The 20,241-nt window shown below is 49.8% G+C and overlaps 5 protein-coding genes and 1 non-coding gene across 6 annotated transcripts; 4 read left to right on the top strand and 2 right to left on the bottom strand.

Annotated features, from left to right (window-relative positions):
* Positions 1-7: 7 nt before the first annotated feature.
* Positions 8-1,087, top strand: ASPVEDRAFT_42988 (demethoxyubiquinone hydroxylase family protein). Its single transcript, XM_040812726.1, has one exon. It carries the CDS (start codon positions 59-61, stop codon positions 803-805), a length of 747 nt encoding a protein of 248 aa, XP_040669283.1. The 5' UTR covers positions 8-58; the 3' UTR covers positions 806-1,087.
* On the bottom strand, positions 970-1,647 carry ltpA (tyrosine protein phosphatase LTP1; the record flags this gene model as incomplete). The annotated part of the gene is made up of 3 exons (XM_040807140.1): positions 970-1,167; positions 1,261-1,523; positions 1,581-1,647. 3 exons carry the CDS (start codon positions 1,645-1,647, stop codon positions 970-972), a joined length of 528 nt encoding a protein of 175 aa, XP_040669284.1.
* Positions 1,648-3,144: 1,497 nt separating this feature from the next.
* chsA (chitin synthase class I) lies at positions 3,145-6,429 on the top strand. Its single transcript, XM_040816214.1, has 5 exons — positions 3,145-3,493; positions 3,555-5,192; positions 5,241-5,642; positions 5,694-6,200; positions 6,260-6,429. Exons 1-5 carry the CDS (start codon positions 3,356-3,358, stop codon positions 6,272-6,274), a joined length of 2,700 nt encoding a protein of 899 aa, XP_040669285.1. The 5' UTR covers positions 3,145-3,355; the 3' UTR covers positions 6,275-6,429.
* A 697-nt stretch (positions 6,430-7,126) lies between these two features.
* ASPVEDRAFT_t97 lies at positions 7,127-7,197 on the top strand. Its single transcript has one exon. It is a non-coding gene; the product is annotated as a tRNA-Gly (tRNA).
* Positions 7,198-7,338: 141 nt separating this feature from the next.
* On the bottom strand, positions 7,339-8,006 carry ASPVEDRAFT_84971 (uncharacterized protein; the record flags this gene model as incomplete). The annotated part of the gene is made up of 2 exons (XM_040817631.1): positions 7,339-7,496; positions 7,568-8,006. The coding sequence occupies 2 exons, from the start codon at positions 8,004-8,006 to the stop codon at positions 7,339-7,341; spliced, it is 597 nt and encodes a 198-aa protein (XP_040669286.1).
* Positions 8,007-10,444: 2,438 nt separating this feature from the next.
* On the top strand, positions 10,445-18,853 carry ASPVEDRAFT_84972 (putative cell polarity protein (Tea1); the record flags this gene model as incomplete). Its single annotated transcript, XM_040817632.1, has 7 exons — positions 10,445-10,708; positions 10,800-11,202; positions 11,269-11,551; positions 11,605-15,074; positions 17,604-17,647; positions 17,704-17,776; positions 17,838-18,853. 7 exons carry the CDS (start codon positions 10,445-10,447, stop codon positions 18,851-18,853), a joined length of 5,553 nt encoding a protein of 1,850 aa, XP_040669287.1.
* Positions 18,854-20,241: the final 1,388 nt, after the last annotated feature.

A 20,241-nucleotide genomic window follows, 5' to 3' on the forward strand; every position in this document is an offset into this window, starting at 1 on the left:
CTTCGGTCTCTTGCTTGCTTTCCTCATCATTATTCTTATTCACGGCTACACAGAGTATATGTATTCTTTTACAGCGGCTCGGAGGTGCTATTCGCCCTCATGCTGTAGACCAGCAGCTCCTCTGTTGCTAGATTTTCTCGCACCATCCGCTCCCCGCCGTCAATATCACGCAACACCAATCTACAGATCCGCCGAATCCCAATCAAGTCCCGAATCCCGAAAGCCGAAGTATGTCCTGAACAAAAAGCAACGAGAGTTCCTCGATAGCGCGCTGCGAGTCAACCAGGCTGGCGAATTAGCTGCAACGCTAATTTATACCGCCCAAACGCCGCAAGTCGTCCGTTCGCACCCACACCTCCGACCGTTGATGAAGCACATGTACGACCAGGAGGAGGGCCACCTCACTACATTCAATGAGAAAATTGCCAAGCATCGAGTACGCCCAACAGCGATGTACCCGGTATGGGAAACCGCGGCTACTTTTCTGGGCTGGTCGACGGGTGTCATGGGACGAGAGGCAGCGATGGCCTGTACTGAAGCTGTGGAAACAGAAATCGGCTCGCATTACAACGAGCAAGTCCGGGAAATTCTGTCATGGGAGGCTGAGGCGCACAGTCGTGGAGAGGAGCTGGACGATGAGTTGAAGGAAATGCTTACGACTTTTCGAAGAATCCGGGATGAGGAGCTCGAGCATCTAGACCATGCTGTTGAGAACGATTCCAAGGAGGCACGGCCTTACGACCCCCTTGTCAATGTAATCCGACTCGGGTGCAGAGCGGCCATCAAGATTAGCGAAAAGGTATGATTGTCAGAATGGGTCCTGAAAAGGTTACCAACATTGTATATTATAGACCTCCTGTACCATAGAGGATTCTTTCTTGGAGCTTAAGCGGATTGTCACTGTTTTGAACAGGTATCTATTTTTTGATCTAGCAAGCATGGGTATATATGTAAACAATCATCCTGCCTCTAATTCTGATGGTTCTTCTCCAAGTAATCGAGGAAGTTCTTCGAGAATCGCGCCACCTGCTGGTAGACCTCCTCAAAGCCATTTGCCCCGCCATAGTAAGGGTCCTGGACTACCTCTCCACCACCGGTACGTTCATGTAAGGAGCCCCCAGGTCCATAGTCACCAAAAAGACGCACCTCCGCAACTTTAGCGCCAGCCTCAACGCTCGCAGCTACTGAAGCAGCGGTTGCGGCCCTGGTGCCTTTGCCACGGGCCACACGCGAAGCCGTGTTTCCTGATGAGGATAGAACAGAATTACGCAAATCCAACAGGTCTTCCAGGTTATATTTATCCATGGCGAACAGGTAGTCAAAATTGAGGAAATCCTCAAGAGTGACCTTCCGGGCGGCGTGGTTGTAGTTCCTGATATTGTGACGACGGAGCGTAGACATGGTGCGTGAATCAGACGGTTCACCAGCATGGTATGCTCCTGTGCCAGCAGAATCGATATCGCTGATTAGAGGGTGGTTGGCAGCAACGTTGCGAAAGACGCCTTCTGCCATGGGAGAACGGCCTGGTGTCGCATGAGTTTTAGGTATAGCGCAAATGAGGGGGGAAAGGGTCGTCATACAGATATTGCCGAGGCAGACAAACAGAACGCTGACCGGCTGGCCATTGGAAGAATTTGGTGCCGTCATTTTATTGCTTTGTCTATATGGACCTTGGAACTATAAATTCCTTTGATGGTGAATGCTTGAAGGAGGCGGGGTTTTAGCCCCGGTCTTTATCGATAGACTCGGAGCCTGAGGCAGCAACTATTTTCCGCGGTCGCCACTGCATCAAAAAATCCGAACCTTTCTCCGATGGACCATGGTCGCTCTCGACAATACTGAAGGGTCAGGCAAATAAGTGAAAGTGACTAAAAATTGGACTCTACGGCCAGTAAACCCGTCAGATGAGTCTAGGGTTGCCCGAGCGGGCACTTGAATATACGGTGTACTGAACTCAGCCTTGTCAGCGGCGACGTACTACTACTTACTCTGGAGCCTTTCCTGTTAACGACTGCTGGGTGGATATTCACAAATGGCGTTGTTCTCTCAAGGCTACGGAAAATTAACGATACCCCGCTTATTCATCTCGAATGACGACTGAAGCGTACGACAACATACGACAGGCAAGTCAGACAGCTGCAGGCTACAGTATTAGTTAAAAAAAGAACTGCAGGGACAGCCGGACCAAAGATCAATGAAGATAGAAGGCGAATCATGTGCACAGGAAAGGCCACCGCCACGATTCTGTGGCGGTGCAGCCTCCTGACAAGCTACGCTGGAGTCAGTGGTTGGCCCAGCGACAGCGTGGGGCTCCTGACTGTCTGAACCGATCCTTGGTGCGCCAATTCGACGGCCTTTCCATGGATGGTCGCTGATATTCATTATTGGGTGGATTGAGATTGTTTCAGGGGATTCTGTTTCACAAACAGTTCAAAAGGACTTGGTGGCATCCTCGCCTCCTGAAGCACATGTGAGGCGGCGACAGATCCGAGTGTAGTCGCAGTGATGAGATCCTCGTGAACCTCAAAGCCGAACCCCCAAGGCGATGACGATAGTGGATAGACAACTATTTTGAGATCAAGATTAAGATCCTTGTTCTGCCCCAGATCAAATACTAGGCACCTTTGAATGCCTGTGGCGCGGCACTCCACTGCCCTTGGCGCTCGTTTCCACGGCCCCCGTCAGTCAAACAACCTGCAAATCCGCCGCGCCCTCCTCCAGCTTCATCATCATCTTTTATTTCTTTACTCCTCCATATATCCTGCAAAATCACGATATTTCCATCTTCAATAAATACCGGTTACACTAGCCCCACTCCCTTACCTCTCTCATTTCTGAGACTCCGCCGAGAAGCCGGGGGTTTAAGCTTCATAAGCCATCCAAGCGCTTTGTCGCATTCCGACTTTCTCCTCCAAGAGGAACCTCGAAGGGGTCGCCCACTATTGGATCCGGCTGATCGCTCAATATAGCCGGCCGCCATCATGTCCTATAATCGCTTGGGTTAGTACACCATTAGTCTCCTTTTCTTCGTGCTGCAGTGTTGCTTGGTTATTCTGCTTGTGATCGCATTGCGCGGCTCCCCTTCATTCTCGGCATCAAATTTCCCTTCTGAAACTCTAGCTTCCGAGGAGTTGCACAGCACCCTTGGAGGGGCCAATTCGTACTAGTATTATAGCGCGAGCCCCGGGCCCTGCTTCATTTACATAACAGCTGTTCAAGGCCTCGAGCTTTCGCGGGTGTTGTTCCTTGTCCACTATCACTGTTGTTCGTGCACATATCCACTGCAACAATTCGTTGACATCCGAGCTTAGGAGACCCCTATGGGGACGACGGCCACGACGCACGTTCGCCCATTATGCAGCACAGCAACCTAAGCAATCGATCACCCTCTCCCGGGCGCCCTCTAGATAGCTACCAGCTCTCTGATGGCCCGTATGGCCCTCACGACCACCTACAAATGCCCTCGAGTGATAGATTGATGGAACAGCCTACAGTAAGTTAACCCCAGCACCCTAAACATGTCTGTGATGAAACTGAACCTCGGTCCTCGAAAGTTCTCCGTCGAGAGACTGCCTCAATCATACAACCGCAACGACTCTTACGAGTCCCGACACCCCTCAAACTATCCGGGCTACGAGTACTCTGTAGATCCTGAAGCACACCATGACGCTTACTATACCCAACCATACCAACCGACAGTTAGTCCGGGCCATGATGATTATGATCTAGGAAACTACTCTGGGCCCCAGCATTCTTATCACGATGATGAACCAATACTCCAACAGGACGACCCTTTCCGCGCGCAAAACCCATACAGCGATGATTACCAAGAGGACATGACCATTGCCCCTACACCGAGTCCTGCTCCAATCCGGCGATGGAAGACCGTCAAGGAAGTTCAATTGTTCCAGGGTAACCTTGTGCTCGACTGTCCTATTGCACCGAAACTGCTCAACCAGATCCCCCACTCCGAGAACTCTCAGCGTGACGAATTCACACATATGCGTTACTCCGCCGCGACTTGTGATCCAGCGGATTTCTTTGAGGAGCGCTTCACCCTGCGTCAAAAGCTTTTCGCCAAACCACGACACACAGAGCTCTTCATTGTCGTTACCATGTACAATGAGGATGACTTCCTTTTCGCGAGAACGATGGTCGGTGTTTTCAAGAACATCGAGCACATGTGTTCGAGAACTCGAAGCAAAACCTGGGGCAAGGACGCCTGGAAGAAGATTGTGGTCTGTGTCATTAGTGATGGTCGTGCCAAAATCAACCCGCGAACTCGTGCAGTGATGGCCGGTCTGGGTTGTTATCAGGACGGTATTGCAAAGCAGCAAGTCAACGGCAAGGATGTCACGGCGCACATTTACGAGTACACAACGCAGGTCGGCATGGAGTTAAAGGGATCTCAGGTCCATCTTAAACCTCGCTCTGGAGTCCCCGTGCAAATGATTTTCTGTCTCAAGGAGAAAAACCAGAAGAAAATCAACTCGCATCGCTGGTTTTTCCAGGCTTTCGGTCGTGTCCTTGATCCCAACATCTGTGTCTTGCTGGATGCTGGTACCCAGCCGGGTAAGGACTCGATCTATCGTCTGTGGAAGGCTTTCGATGTTGAACCCATGTGCGGAGGAGCTTGCGGTGAGATCAAGGTCATGTTAAACCACGGGAAGAAGCTGTTCAATCCATTGGTCGCGGGGCAGAACTTCGAGTACAAGCTGAGTAACATTCTCGACAAGCCCTTGGAGTCAGCCTTCGGGTTTATTTCCGTGCTTCCAGGTGCCTTCTCGGCGTATCGCTATATAGCGCTGCAGAACGATAAAAACGGCCAGGGACCGCTAGAGCGGTACTTCCTCGGAGAGAAAATGCATGGTGCTAATGCCGGTATTTTCACCGCGAATATGTATCTGGCTGAGGATCGGATCTTGTGTTTCGAAATTGTCACCAAGCGCAATTGTCGCTGGCTACTCCAATACGTCAAATCATCAACCGGTGAAACTGATGTGCCGGACCAGATGGCTGAATTCATTATGCAACGTCGTCGGTGGCTGAACGGCAGTTTCTTCGCAGCCATCTATGCCATCACCCATTTCTATCAGCATTGGCGCAGCGACCACAGCGCCATCCGGAAGTTCATGTTACTCATTGAAACGATATACCAGTTGATCAATATGCTGTTCGCCTGGTTTGGTATTGTGAGTTTTCTGTTTTCTGATGCGTTTGAATCCACTAACCAATGGTAGGGTAACTTCTTCTTGGTCTTCCATATCCTTACAACTTATCTTGGCGAAAAGAATCTCCTGGGGACTGCTGGTGAAGTCCTGGGAGTAATATTTGAATGGCTCTACCTCGCGACTTTGGTGACTTGTTTTGTCTTGTCACTGGGTAATCGCCCCGGGGGCTCGAACAAGCTATACATGACGATGGTGTATTTCTGGGTCTTCATTATGATCTACCTCGCTTTTGCTGCAGTCTTCGTAACGGTGCGGTCGATTCAAGAGGAAGTTGCGGACAATTCCTTCACGTTCTCGACACTTTTCACCAACAGCACTTTCTTCTCTATAATTGTCTCGCTCGGTTCGACGTACGTTATGTGGTTTATTGCCTCGATCATCTTCTTGGATCCATGGCACATGTTTACTTGCGTAAGTCTCGACCCCTCTATGTCAGATCCGGACATCTCCTAACCCGCGCAGTTCATCCAATACATCCTTCTCACTCCCACATATATCAACGTCCTGAACATCTATGCATTCTGTAACACCCACGACATAACTTGGGGTACGAAAGGTGATGACAAGGCCGAAAAGCTGCCCTCGGCAAACACCAAGCCCGGCGGAAAGGTCGATGTCAACATCCCGCAAGACGATGGAGATCTCAACGCTCAATACGAAGCAGAACTCGTGAAGTTTTCCCAGAAACCTCCCAAGGAAGTCAAGAGCATCTCCGAAGAAGAACGCCAGGCCGATTACTATAAGGGTTTCCGATCTGGTGTCGTTCTCGTCTGGGTGTTTTGTAATTTCGCTCTGGGAGCTGTTGTGCTCAGTGCCGCGGGTTTAGATCGTTTCAGCGACGACCCTGAGAAGGCTGACCAGGAGAAGAACAACCGTTCTATGATTTACATGGCTGTTGTATTGTGGAGTGTGGCTGGTCTTTCGATATTCAAGTTCCTCGGTGCCATGTGGTACTTGGTTGTGCGAATGGTAAGTCCTCTAGCTTCCTTGTTCTACCAACAGACAGCTTATACTGACGTTCTCGCTAGTTCCGCGGCGTTTAATCTCTACCATTTTGTGTTACTATATCAACCTCCGAGCATTTACTGGCGGGTTGTTTCTCTCTCTCTGCAGGCTCAGCATGTCGCAACGATGATAAAGAAAACGGTTTACGGAGTGTGCTTTATCTTTGTTTGATTTTTGTCCTGGCCCGAGGCCGGATATAATCTTTATGTTTGTATGTAGACGACGTTGATACCTCGAAATGTACGATTTTCTCGATTTAGACTTGCTCTGTGTTTCTTTGGTTGGTGTAGTATACAACCTTTCTTTTGGCGGAGTCGGGGATCTTATAATCATGGACTATTGGCCTGCTAGTTTCCTTCTGGTTTCTTAGTTATATGTGTAATGTGAGCTCCATGCTTGGAGTTGGTGTTAATTAAATAACATTCTGATACCAGCAGCCCGACGAGGCAAGATGTAAAAAATATATATAACCAACGGGTGTGGAGAACTTTCCACAGTATCAATATAGAAAGAGTGCATGATTCTGGATTAAATGCGGTCATGCAGGGCCTATATAAACTTCTCCATTGCCACGACAAGTGAGCATTCCGTGTCACCCTATGGTGAATACTTTGTTTACTGTTCAAACAGTGAATGTTGACCTTGCCACTTTGACAATGATGCGGATGGAGTGGAGAACCACCCCTTAACCGGGATCGCCCATGTCGACATATACCGAGCCACGGAAAAGGAGTTGCCAAAGGGCCTGGACCCGTTTCAACAATCTGTAGGCCACAAGTTAGAAGCACTATAGTCACATAGTATCCCGAACTTAGTTAAGATGCAGGGTTATGGAACTGTCAAAGGGGTCTCGATGTAAGATCAAAAGTGGAACCCGAGTATAACAACTAGCATCATTGGTCTAGTGGTAGAATTCATCGTTGCCATCGATGAGGCCCGTGTTCGATTCACGGATGATGCATTCTTTCTTTTTTTTTTGCATGGAATTCTTAGACCATGGCAATAAATATTAATTAGTTAGGCAGTGTAAGATTTTTTTTTTGCGCCATTTTATCTGCAGATAAAGTTGTCCCTGTCTATATACCGAGTACCTTGGTCAAAATTATGATTTCGACTGAACACATATCGCAATGCCCCCCAGGACCAGCGCCATCCCCACCCAAGTCTCCCTTGCTATCATTTTTCGTTCCACATACCACTCCCCAAGGACCGTAAAGAGGAACGCACTCGAGTTCGCCAGCGGCACAGTTAAGGAGAGCTCTGTAGTACAATTAGTCAATTGAGTCCATTCACCACCCTCAGATGGCGCAAAAAGGGGAGTAAAGACGTACCATGTTTCCCAACTAGAAGGAAGAACCAAACGCTTCCCGTCAAATTGATAATCAGGGGAACCGAGTAAGCCGGTGTCCGAAGGAGATTTACGACCGTCCAAAACACCGAGACGATTTTTGTTCTTAGCCAGGAGGAAGACGTGGATTGAGGGCTCATCCAGGCCGGCTGGGGAGCTGTTGTTGAGGGAGGAGGTGGTGGCTGGTCCTCGTCGCTTTCGCTATCATCACTAGTACGGTTTTCATCTGTGGACCGTGTAGGTTGGAGTTCTGTCGGTTGTGAAGGTTGTTGTTGTTGCTCTTGTCGCTTCTGGAACTCTACCCCAGCTTTCCTAATGAACGGGGTGGTGAACCCCCATGCCACACCGACGAGCAGGAACGACAAAATGTAGTTAAATACCGGGGGTTGATCGGCAGGCGTGACGTCCGCGTCGGGGCCCATGGCGATTGAAACTGTTGTGACTTGTTGATTGTTGTACATTGAAGTTGGGTTGGCAAGTAGTTATCTCCGCATGTGTTCACGTGATACACGTCTTCTCCGACTCCGCATATACATCTGAACAGGCGATTTGACTCCATAGCCTGATACGCATTGTCTACGATTTACGAAAGCTATGAAAGTAGCTGCAGCTACATCCTTTGTCGAGTGGAAGATGTGAAAGTTGTGAGCATCCTGGAAGTGAAATTACCAAGTACAACTTCCTGGAGGTCTCCTTGCAGAGCGTAGCATATGCAGGAACATCGAGAGGAAGCACATTGTACATTGGCGAAGAACAAGAAGTGATGAATGGTTTCGAAATGAGGGGCTGCTCCCGGATATTTGGGCTGGAGGCCGGGTATCATGAGATCATGGACCATGGTCTATGCTGTCTGCTGATGGATTTGCGATATTGATTTGAAACAGTAGCTGCATTTTTCTTCGTGGTAAACAAACAAAAACTCGCTTTAATGTGTTTAGCTGGCTGCTCTGCCTCTGTCTAAAGGATCTCCCGAGCAGCGAATCCAGGGGCGCTGAATGCCTGAAATTGAAGCACAAAGGGGTGGTGGCACAAACAAAAGCGACGCCTCTGTCTGTGGCCTATCACCGAGGCCGGTGGCCGGTTTGGACCGTGCATCCCTCGACAGGGGGCGAGCCGTGAGGCGCCCGAGCGGGTTTCCCGTCAGACGCCCATTTTTTAATTTTTCCTGCCTTGCCATTTTGCAAACCGAAACGGGTGGTTCGAGTTGAGCGACTCGAACTTGAGCGGCTTGGACCTGAATTTAGATTCTCAGCCACCGGTGGGTTGGCTCATGGCTGGCCATCACTGCAGGTGGTTTAAATTGGAACGGGCCAGGGTGGCTTGAGCGTAACTGGATCGGGCTAGTTGCTTCCAGCTACCTTACTATTTTAAACAGGTTGGATATCGTGCTCGTGTCGAAATTAATTTTGACGGAAGGGAAACAATAATCACCCACGCAGGATAGCTAATCGAAAATGGACACATCGATAAACCTACTGGAGGCCAGCGATTCGGTTCTTCAACCCCTCCACGGTCCATTGCTCCGGTCCTCGACGTCGGTTGCGGAGATCGACATCATCACGTGGAAAATCGACCTGTTCCCTGATTACACCAGCCCCACCGCAACGGCGCAATAAGATGAGGAGGTGAAGAGTGGTCTCAGGTACCGCCTCCGCACAAGGGAGTCTCTCGAACTGATCGGGAGGGGAGAACCTCGAAGAATATCCATGAACCATGGATGGTTGGATTTTGGCAGATCCTCGCTTACTTCGGGCGACCAGGGGTTTCCCACATTTGGAAGAAGAATAAAAATATCGAGCGAAAGCTTGGAACCCCAGATCGAACGCCTGTTTAGGGAGCACATCGCACACATGGATCTTGTAGTGCGAAAACGTATCCTCCAGGCAGCATATGCAAGCGAGCCCTGGGGTCTGTTCCTGAATCTTAAACGGAGTAGTATCCACGATACATAAACTGGGGAGTCAGTGGAACCGTAGTATATTATTGATTGAGTAGCAACTATTGAGGCCCAAGACTTGGACGTTGGAGAGACAAATCTTCCCCGCTGGTTAGCAAGACGGGAGAATTTTGTTCTTTCGTTGCTTTTTCCTAATTGAAGCGAGTGCGAACAGTGACAGGCAGCGATTCCATTAATTGGGTCGGTGTCGTCCCCCTAACTCGGGACGGCCTTAAGTTAACTAACTGAACGGAGGGCTAGGTAGGTTATCTAAGCCAACTGAAACGCCTGCCCCTTCTCTTCCAGAGTTCCTCGCCAGTCGCCAGTCTTCAGCTCCCTAATCCTCATCCTGCTCGACCTCCTTCGTCCCTTTGCGATAGAGACTGACTGGCCTCTTGCCTCCTGATCGCTTTCTCCGTTCTTGTTTTCTTTCTATTGCTTTGGGGCGCTTTCGTTCTTTTCTCCGCTTTTCCACCCTTTATTGTTCTGCTACTATAGGCCGCCCATGCCCCTTGAAGGTTCGAGCCGACAATAGGAGTCCACCACAACTCCTTTCAACGTGACGCTGAGCGGTGGTCCAGGACTCGACGGAACTTGGATGGACACTGTCCAACGTCAACCCAAACGAAGAACCAGCGTCGCCCCAGTCACCGTTAGCGACGCCTGCCCGGTTCGCTAATAATAACTTTTAATCCCAACTCGCGCGTTCGCTGCGTCCTCCACTCCTTACACTTCCAGCCTGGCGCCCGTTCTCTTCGCTCTTTAATTAATATCTTTGTTTCGCCAATTTTAATTCACCTGAGTATTTTGAACGCCGACGGCACATGCTCGACTGGTTTTTGAGGGGGAATTGTCGGATTCATCTCTTACTAGCGAACCCAAGTCTGCCATTTCCACGAACTTTTATGATATAATTTTTTTACGATGGCATTCCTCTTTAAATCGAAGAAGAATAGTCAGCAGGCCACTGGCGGCCTGCCCCCGGCCACGAGAAACGTTCATACCTCTGAAGGAGCACCAGCGGGCTCTGGAGCCGTGCTGAACGGATCGAAAGATGGAGTGGCCACATCACAGACGCCGACGCCTACTAGTGGTAGCTTCAATAATTCTTTGAACTCGGTTGGCAGCACCAACAGCCCGGAGCAGCAGCAGCAGCGAGTACGACAGCGGGCGGAGTCCGAGTCTCAGGTTGGTAACCCAGTACTTCCAACATTTGGTACCACCGGCCGTTGAGCATCTCAGCGGAGTATCATTTATTTACAAATGTTGACGTTTCTAGGCTCATCGCTCCCAGCCGCCCACAGCGAGTAGTACCTCCCCAGGCTCCAGCCCAGGTGCATCCCTCTACCCGTGGTCGCAGCGCCGATTGAATTTCTCCTCGCCGCAAGCAAACCCTTTTCCACGATATGGCGCAGCAATCAACTCAGTGGCCTCGAAAGAAGGCGATGTATACATGATGGGTGGGTTAATAGATGGGTCAACTGTCAAGGGAGATCTTTGGATGATGGAAAGCAGCAGCGGGAACCTGTCATGCTTCCCAATTGCGACTGTTTCGGAAGGCCCAGGGCCTCGTGTTGGCCATGCAAGTCTATTAGTTGGAAACGCCTTCATCGTGTTCGGTGGTGATACCAAGGTGGATGAAAATGATACGCTGGATGACACACTCTACCTACTTAATACTTGTATGTGTCATACCCTTCGCTTTGCGAGCGGCAGATGATGGTAATTACTAACACTTACCGCTATAGCTTCGCGGCAATGGTCGCGCTCAATACCACCAGGTCCCCGACCTACCGGACGATATGGCCATACGCTAAATATTCTTGGTTCGAGGCTCTATGTTTTCGGAGGGCAGGTTGAAGGGTATTTCTTTAATGATTTGGTCGCCTTTGACCTAAATCAATTGCAGAATCCCGGTAATAAGTGGGAGTTCCTCATTAAAAATAGCCACGAAGGCGGCCCTTCACCCGGACAGATCCCACCTGCAAGAACCAACCACACGATTGTCAGTTTCAATGACAAGCTGTATTTGTACGTTTATGCCACCTTTGACTCTTGTTGATTTCATCGCTCACCCTTGGCAGGTTCGGAGGAACAAATGGATTACAATGGTTTAATGATGTTTGGTCGTATGACCCCCGTGCCAACAGCTGGACTCAGCTTGATTGCGTTGGATTCATCCCGACGCCTCGGGAGGGACATGCGGCTGCTCTCGTTAACGACGTTATGTATGTTTTTGGTGGCCGGACAGATGAAGGCATCGACCTTGGTGATCTAGCAGCGTTTCGTATAAGCACGCGACGATGGTACTCTTTCCAGAATATGGGCCCAGCACCATCGCCACGATCGGGACATAGCATGACAGCTTTTGGAAAGCAAATAATTGTCTTGGCCGGCGAGCCAAGCTCAGCCCCGAGAGATCCAGTGGAGCTTAGTATGACGTACATGCTTGATACGTCAAAGATTCGTTACCCAACGGAGAATGGCGAAAGGGGAACCGCCGCCAAACCCGGGGCTGGAGACAAATCTACAGCATTGTCGGGTCGGACATCCCGCGAAGCCCCGAACCAACAACTGGATCAAGCCAGAAGGGGCCAGGCACAATCCCGCGAAAGTGTGGCTAGCCCTACTGGGCGGGCGACAGAGCTAGCACTGGGAACAGGACCAGGCTCTCGATTGCCACGAGCGTCCATTGCAAATGCTCCCTCTGGACCTCCTCCACCGGGCCAGGCACCCACCCCAGGCTCAAGAGCTAACAACCCACCACAAGGAAACAATTTCAGAAGCAAGACTCCGCCGACGAAACAGGACCGTACTTATGGTGGACCACCGATTGACACGGCTCGGGCGATTGCTGGAGAGAGAGAGAGAGAGTCAGCGCCAAGGGACTCTCCAAAAGACTCTAGGAATGTTCAGGAGTCGAATGGCCAGCGGACTCCTACTCAACAGTCGTCTTCGCGTATGTCAGCTAGAGCCATGGAGGCTGGGGAAGCTGCTCCCTTGATTGCACCAGCTCGACAACGCTCTCTTCGCCAGCGACAGCGCAGCTCCATGGATAGCGCCGATGAATCAATCCTCGGCCGCCATGCAAGTGTTGATGGGTCGGTGGACTCGCGGGGCTACAGAAATTCTAAGACAGGAGAGGAACCGCGTTCACCACGACTGACTGCCCACCAGGAAGCTTTGATAAAGGAGCTCGAGGCATTGAAGAGCCGGAATGCATGGTACGCATCGGAACTCGCGTTGGCTAAGAAGGCTGGGTATAGCCCTAATATCTCCACTAATTCTGTCTTGGATGAACGAACGGCGGAAGCTTTCGGGGACGAGGATCGTCCTTTGATCGAGGCGTTCCTAGCAATGAGAGCAGAGTTAGCCAAAATGCAGGCTACTGTTGATAGACAAGCCGCGATCGCATCGAAGCGTGTAGCGGAAGTCGAACAGCAAAGAGATGTAGCAGTGAACGAAGCTGCTTATGCTCGTGCCAAGTTGGCCGCACATGGGGGAAGCCAGCAAAGTACGCCATCCTTGGATGGACAGTCTCACGATCTTGATAAGGCGGCCTCTGAACGCACAACAGATTTGAGCCGGAGATTGGCTTTGGCTCTTGCATCCCAGAATGAGCTTAAGTCGAAACTGGAGGCACTTACCACCGATTTTGACCAGGAGAAGCGTGGTAGGGAGCTGGCAGAAGAGACATCTGAAGCTACTAGAAGGAGACTGGCTGAGCTGGAAATGCAGAATAATGCTTTGGAAACGGAAAGTTTGCGTGCCCAGCTTCACCAAATAGAAGCATCTCTGAGAGAAGAGTCGATGCTACGATCCGAAGCCGAATCTTCCCAGAAGCAATTGATCTTGGATAAAGAAGAGTTGTCAAAGAAGCTTGAAGATTCTTCCGGCCGTCTGAAGGACTTCGGCGATAATATCGGCGGCTTGAGATTAGCCGTAACTGCATCTTCCGAGAAGGCGACGGTTTTGGAGAAGAAATTAGACGAGGAACGCGAACGACGGGAAGGCTTGGAGAGGAAATTGCTGCAGCTTAGGTCCGAGCATGAAGAGCGAACTTCTGAGTTAGAGAACGCCACTCGCCGCCTTCGAGACGCAGAAGAATTGGCCGAAACTCACGCCAGAGAAGCCGAAACCCATAAGAATGCATTCATTTTGGGTCTAGAGCGAGCTTCCTCATTCGACTCCGAGACGTCCGCACGCTCACTTGCGGATCAACGAGTAGCAAGCTCGGAAGCACAGGTGGAGAGAGCGAATAAACTGGCCAAGGCCAGTCAAGCCGCTGCCGATGAAGCGGCCGAAAAACTGCGACGTGCGGAGGAGCGGATCGCAGGTCTGGAAGCCTATCAAGAGCAGGCTAGCAGAGAGGGCCTCCAGCTTCGCCGGCAACTCCAAGCAGCCCTGAAAGATTGCCAAACATATACCGCAGAGAACAGGGAGCTCAAGTCCAAGATTGAGGGTCACCAGAGGGAAGCCGGTGCTCTGTCAGTTCAGCACACCGCGCTGAAGGACCTTCTTGGCGAGCGTGGCGTCAGCTACACTGATAGTAGGCGCTCCCCTCGAATGGAGTCTCCCGGTTCCCGGTTCGGTACTCCTGAACAAAACCGACTTCGAGAATTGGAGCAACAACTTTCGACAAGTTTGAAGGCGCATGATGAGATGAAATCTTCATTTGAAACGCGGGAGCAGGAGGCCGACCGCGCCTACAGGGAGAAACTAGAGCAGCTCGAAAATGACTATCAATCCGCCGTCCACTACGTTAAAGGAACCGAAAAGATGTTGAAGCGGATGAAGGATGAGCTTACTCGGTATAAATCTCAGAATGCGAAGATTCAATCCGAACTTGATGCGGCGCAGAGCAGGGATGTCGAGGACGAGTCAGGCGCATCGTCCGAATGGGAAGCCGAGCGCTCTCAGCTTCAAAAATCAATAGCTGAGCTGCAGCAGAATACGTCGTTCTCCATTACAAACCTCGAGGAACAAGTTACCAGGTTGAAAGACAGCCTGACCTCTACAGAGGCGGAAAAGAAGAAGTCTCACGCAGAATACGAGTCAATGAAGCAGGAACTTCTCGCTGTCACCGAAAAGAGCCGCTCCGAATTGGAACAACTTAAGCAAGAGAACTCATTGCTAGAAACTCGTGCCGTGGATGCGGAACACAAGGTCTCCATGCTCCTGGACCAAGTCGAGGCCTCCGTTGGACAATATCGGCGGCAGTCGCAGCACGGGGCCCTTAATGGAATCTCCCGCACGCACAGTAATGCATCCAGCGGTACAATTGGAGGCGGCACTCGCCGCTCTAGGGCCAACAGCGCGGTGTCGCAGGATGACACTTTCCTAGATAACCGTGGCTCCATGGCTCTCGACTCGCTAGCCAATGAATTGGAAGCCCTACGCACCCACTGGGAGAGTACCAATAGCAACTACCGATTAAGCACCCATTCTGACTTTGATCGCACTCCGACCAAGGAATCGGGGCTGAGCGATAGCCTCGCGGAATGGAGACGACGACTGGACGAAGACGAAGCGAAGAATCCCTCTTCGGAAAAGAGTAAGCCTACTTCTGAAGGACATTCAGCAGCGAATATGATATAAGGAGCTCGGGGAGCACTCATGACTTGTCTTATATCCTATTGGGAGTTATATCATGATGTCTAAACTACGTTGATCGATTGGCCTGCGAGCGTCTTGCGACTGTTCATTTGCTCCACATGCCTGTGTTCATCTTGCTATTGTGTATTACCTGATGATGAGTCAAGACTTGTCATACTATGCTTCTTCTGTTTTTCTTATGTCCTTTCTTTCCTTCTACCCCCTCTTCATTCTTATTTATACCCATTTCATATACTCAGTTGCCTGAAATGTACCATTATTCTACTTTTCTTTGATGATGTCTCTGATCTAGTCGGTTTGATTAGCGGTGACAATGCACGGTATTTACTTTTGTCTTGTTCTTGTGGGCCTTGTCTGTCGACTTGTATGAAAAGAGTACTTAATACTTACTTACTTGCCAGCGTACTGGGCTCACTAACTCACCGTACTGGAATCCACTTTTGTTATTGCCTGGCCTGATATCTAGGTAGCCTTGCTAACTTGACTGCCTAACACACTGGGGTACAAATAACTAATCACCACGTACCTACCAACGTTACTGGCACCCCAACCGCTCGTTTCAGTCAACATGACAAGGAAAGACAACCGCGAGCCACATCAATCCATTTCGACTTTGGGGATCGCAAGGTATTCGTCCACGTTGCTGCTCCCACTTCGGTCGTTGCTTGGGGTGACGTAGGTAAGGAGTTCCTTGCTTTTTCAACGGTCATTTTCGGGGATTTATGCATGGGGTGAGAGGTTCACGTGGAGGGGTTGGAGAGTACTTGTTTACGATGATACTCCGTGTCATAAATATACGCAAGGCATGTATATATTTCGTAATATCAGTATTTATGAATATAGATGCTGTTTGAAATAACCGAAGTATACAAAACTATGCATTCAAATAGTGAGATGATTTCGTCGCTCGATAGATCAAGAAAGTAGAAGTATACACGTTCAAAACACGGTGTTACCTGTCCTTCATCTTCTGACTGCATTAATATGCCTCATTTGCCTCGCTAGGCTAATCACGAAGCGAGGATAGATTCCATTCGATTGGGATCATCATCCACTTCCAGCAGCAGACCAGACCAGCGGTGAGTGTGACCCGGAAACCAGGACACCGAGAATACGATGGATCTCCCTTGTTGGACCGGCGTCGGTTCGTGAACTCGACATGTCTCGAATGCGTGGCTTATAGGCGGGTAGGGTTATTTATAATTATATTCACAGTCGGGATTTGCTAGCTTGCTGGGCGCTGCACTAACCCTGCAATTCTTTGACGCGATAAGTATCTGGGATAAGGCACTACTATCAGTGAGTGAGCTGCTTTGTGCCCAAGCGCGAAGGGCAATGGCTGTAATGGCGGTGTATGGGCGGATAAGAGTATTTACGGTACGCCTGATATTGACCATGGAGGTCGTCTGACCCAGGTTGGATATTTGGACTCGCAGTGGTGGAATGGGGCCAATTTGGTTCTTTAAGCTCAGAAGATCTATAGCTTCTCTCACTGGGATTGTGGATGCGTGGTTAATTATATGGATTGGAGCGAATTCTTGAGACATCCCTCATCTTGAATCAGACTACTCCCGCAGTGCCCAGCTCATTCTGACTAGCTCGTCACGCCTTTTGACATGGGGCTTATTTCCCACGATGCCACCACCAATACGTCGAACTTGGGCCGCAACTGGCGTATTTTGGTTATTTACACATTTGGGGAAAGACATCTGATATGATTATTGTCTAATTCATTGAATTCAGCGTCAAAAATATAGTAAATGAAACTGTAGTATAAATGAATAAGTAGCGCAGCTTGATGTGTTACGATACAATACCGGTATTAATGCTGTATTGCGGCCAATCCAATGGACGCAGTGCTGCTAAACTTATCACTCTTTCCCGCCCCCTCAACTCTTCAACGCCGTCAGATCAATTCTCTCACGCCAGTTCTCTTCACTCCTCCTCCTTCCTTGATCCCCTTCCTCCCTCCCACCTTCCCCGATATCAAGGGCTTTGTCCTTGGTTTTCGACTATTTATCTTCCTCACTTCTTTACTTTCCTCCGTCCCACTGCGTTTTGCAGTCTTTTCGCCTCGGTTTGCCTTTTTAGCCGCTTAAACGCCCTGCTGAATCCCCTTTCCTTTCCTCTCCGCCTTTTTCGGTCGGGACGGTCGACATCACCACTAGCTCATCCATCCTTCTATCAACTCCCCTTGACAAGGTATTTATCTTTTTATAAGCCCCTGATAACCCTGCCCTTTTTTTCATAGCTGCTTCCTTTTCTGCCGGTCTACGGGCATATTTCTTGGGGCCTCAGCCTCGTTTTTCGGCCTTTGCTTGGTCTCATCCGAAAGGCTCAGCCTCGCTTTGTCGTGACATTTATGCCTTGCCCCCCGACAAGTGCCTTTTCACACAGTCTCCGCCTTTTCTTCTTCTCTCGATTGCCGACCGGTGCACTTATCTCATATATTCTAATAACCCTATAGATTTCAGCTCACTGAGCTTACATTCCAGCAAGATGACGACTATGGTAAGCTATTCGTTATATTTTATCCAAATCTCTTCTTTTTTTCTGACCGTTCCCAGGACTTGCGTGTCGGTAATAAGTACCGCATTGGCCGTAAGATCGGAAGTGGTAGTTTCGGTGACATCTATCTTGGTACGTGGATGCTTTTATCGTTCAATAAATATATGGAGGGATGGTCACTGACTTTATATAGGCACCAACATTATCTCCGGCGAGGAAATTGCCATCAAGCTCGAAAGCGTCAAGGCTAAGCACCCTCAACTTGAATATGAAGCACGCGTTTACAAGTCTCTTGCCGGTGGTGTTGGTATTCCGTTCGTTCGCTGGTTCGGTACCGAGTGTGACTACAACGCCATGGTGATCGATCTACTTGGACCTAGTCTCGAGGATCTTTTCAACTTCTGCAACCGCAAGTTCTCGCTTAAGACCGTACTTCTCCTTGCCGACCAACTTATATCCCGCATCGAATACATTCACGCCAAATCCTTCATTCACCGTGATATTAAGCCCGACAACTTCCTGATGGGTATTGGTAAGCGCGGAAACCAGGTCAATGTTATCGATTTTGGCCTGGCCAAGAAATACCGGGACCCCAAGACTCACTTCCACATTCCCTACCGCGAGAACAAGAACCTGACTGGAACGGCCCGTTACGCCAGTATCAACACTCACTTGGGTGTCGAACAGTCTCGCCGTGACGACATGGAGTCTCTGGGTTATGTCATGTTGTACTTCTGCCGTGGCACTCTCCCTTGGCAGGGCTTGAAGGCTGCTACCAAAAAGCAGAAGTACGACCGTATCATGGAGAAGAAGATGACAACCCCCACCGAGGTTCTGTGCCGTGGGTTTCCCAACGAATTTTCCATCTACCTAAACTACACCCGTTCCCTGCGTTTTGATGACAAGCCGGATTATTCCTACCTCCGCAAGATCTTTCGTGACCTGTTCGTTCGCGAGTCATTCCAATACGACTACGTCTTTGACTGGACCGTTTACAAGTACCAGAAGAACGCCGCCATGATCGTGGACGCCAAGAAGGACAAGGAGGCCGAGGAGCAACAGCGTCGCCAAGGAGGAAACATACCCATGTCTGGCGGTGCTGCTAAGCCCGGTGCTATTTCCAGCCAGCGTCGCAAGATCATGGAACGCGGTACCCTTGACAACACCCCCGACACCAACCGTGCTGTGGGAGGGAGCGACAGGATGTGAGTATCTAAAACCTAGGTTCCGTGTAGGGAACTCCCTCCTTTTGCGTTTCGTTCTTCGGTGCGGCCTTGCTTTGCACGTGGAGGTCCTAAATACTTTTTTTGGTTCCTAGAATCTGACTAATCTCATAGTCTTCGGCGTTAGGCTGCGTTCTGCTTCTAAGGTTGCTGCTTCGGGTACTCATGGACCTGGTGCTAGCCGCTCGAAGCGGGACGATGGGCTCGGACCTTCGTGGTATTAAATTGTGCAGCATAGTGGTTTTGAGCTTGACATATCTCTGCTGTCCTCTTCAATCTATGCAGCCTAGCTTCCTGTCTGTTGGCATGATGCTAGCCAAGGAGCCCGGGACTATCCTCGTTCTAGTTACCTTTTTTGCAAGGTGCAGCAAACCGTTCCGAACTTTTACGCATTGGGTCTCCGCTCCTATTTTCATTTATATTTCCTATTGCACTCTCTGTTAGCCATCTACCCGTTTTTTCGATCGTCTTCCGGTTTTCACCGCTTCGATCCGACCGCGTTTTCACCTTTTATTCGCTCGACTATCGGCACCGTTCAATCTCGAACCTTTCAACAATCTCCGAACGTCAATTCGTTCGCTGCGGTTCTTTTAATACCTTTGGAATTGCGAGTTAATGTGGAAGGCCCCGATATCGACTTTGAAACGCTTTTTATTGTGGCTATATTTACGTCTCAGCTAACTGGTTGTCCCAATTATTCGGATCTTTCAACCCTGAAATATGCATCCGTGGACGGCCGGTGTGACTAGGACTGAAGGAGATGCAAAAATCGAACAATTAGTCTTTTGAAGTGTGGCTTAATTTGACGCCGACTACTCGTCAGACCTGCCAGACTTCATAAGGACGGTTTTTTGACCACTGTCTACCCACTTTCCCCTGTTTGTGCATATTATGGCTTTTGCGTTTCTTGTTTTCCCGCTTTCCCGTACCGCACCAGAGCTTTGTTATTTGCATTGTCGAACCGTCCTTGTGGCTTATTGACGTACGATTGGGGACGAAGGAGTATGAAGGAACGACTGGCGAAGGCGTGTTGGGGATGGCTAGTTATGGATGTACTGGAAGGGTCGCTTTTTGGAACGGATGCTTTCGGCTTATCGTCGATTAGCTGAAGGAAACAGAGAGCGATATCCTACGCGAGCACATCTGGTATGGGGTGAATGGCGATGGAAATGGCTAGGGTCGCTTCCGGGGTGGTATTACGTCAATATATGCTGGTTTTTGTCTTTTGTCTTCTTTTTTTTTTAAGTTTTTCCCAACTGTTTACACTCATTGAACCTATTCATATGTGAACGAGACCGAAAGAGAGTTGCGACAATTGTGTTGTAACCAGCCAAGGGGCGCTCCAAGCCGAATCTCTTTGGCCAGTTCTCTCTC

This window comes from Aspergillus versicolor (assembly GCF_001890125.1).
Source record: "Aspergillus versicolor CBS 583.65 unplaced genomic scaffold ASPVEscaffold_6, whole genome shotgun sequence".
NCBI classification, from domain to species: domain Eukaryota; kingdom Fungi; phylum Ascomycota; class Eurotiomycetes; order Eurotiales; family Aspergillaceae; genus Aspergillus; species Aspergillus versicolor.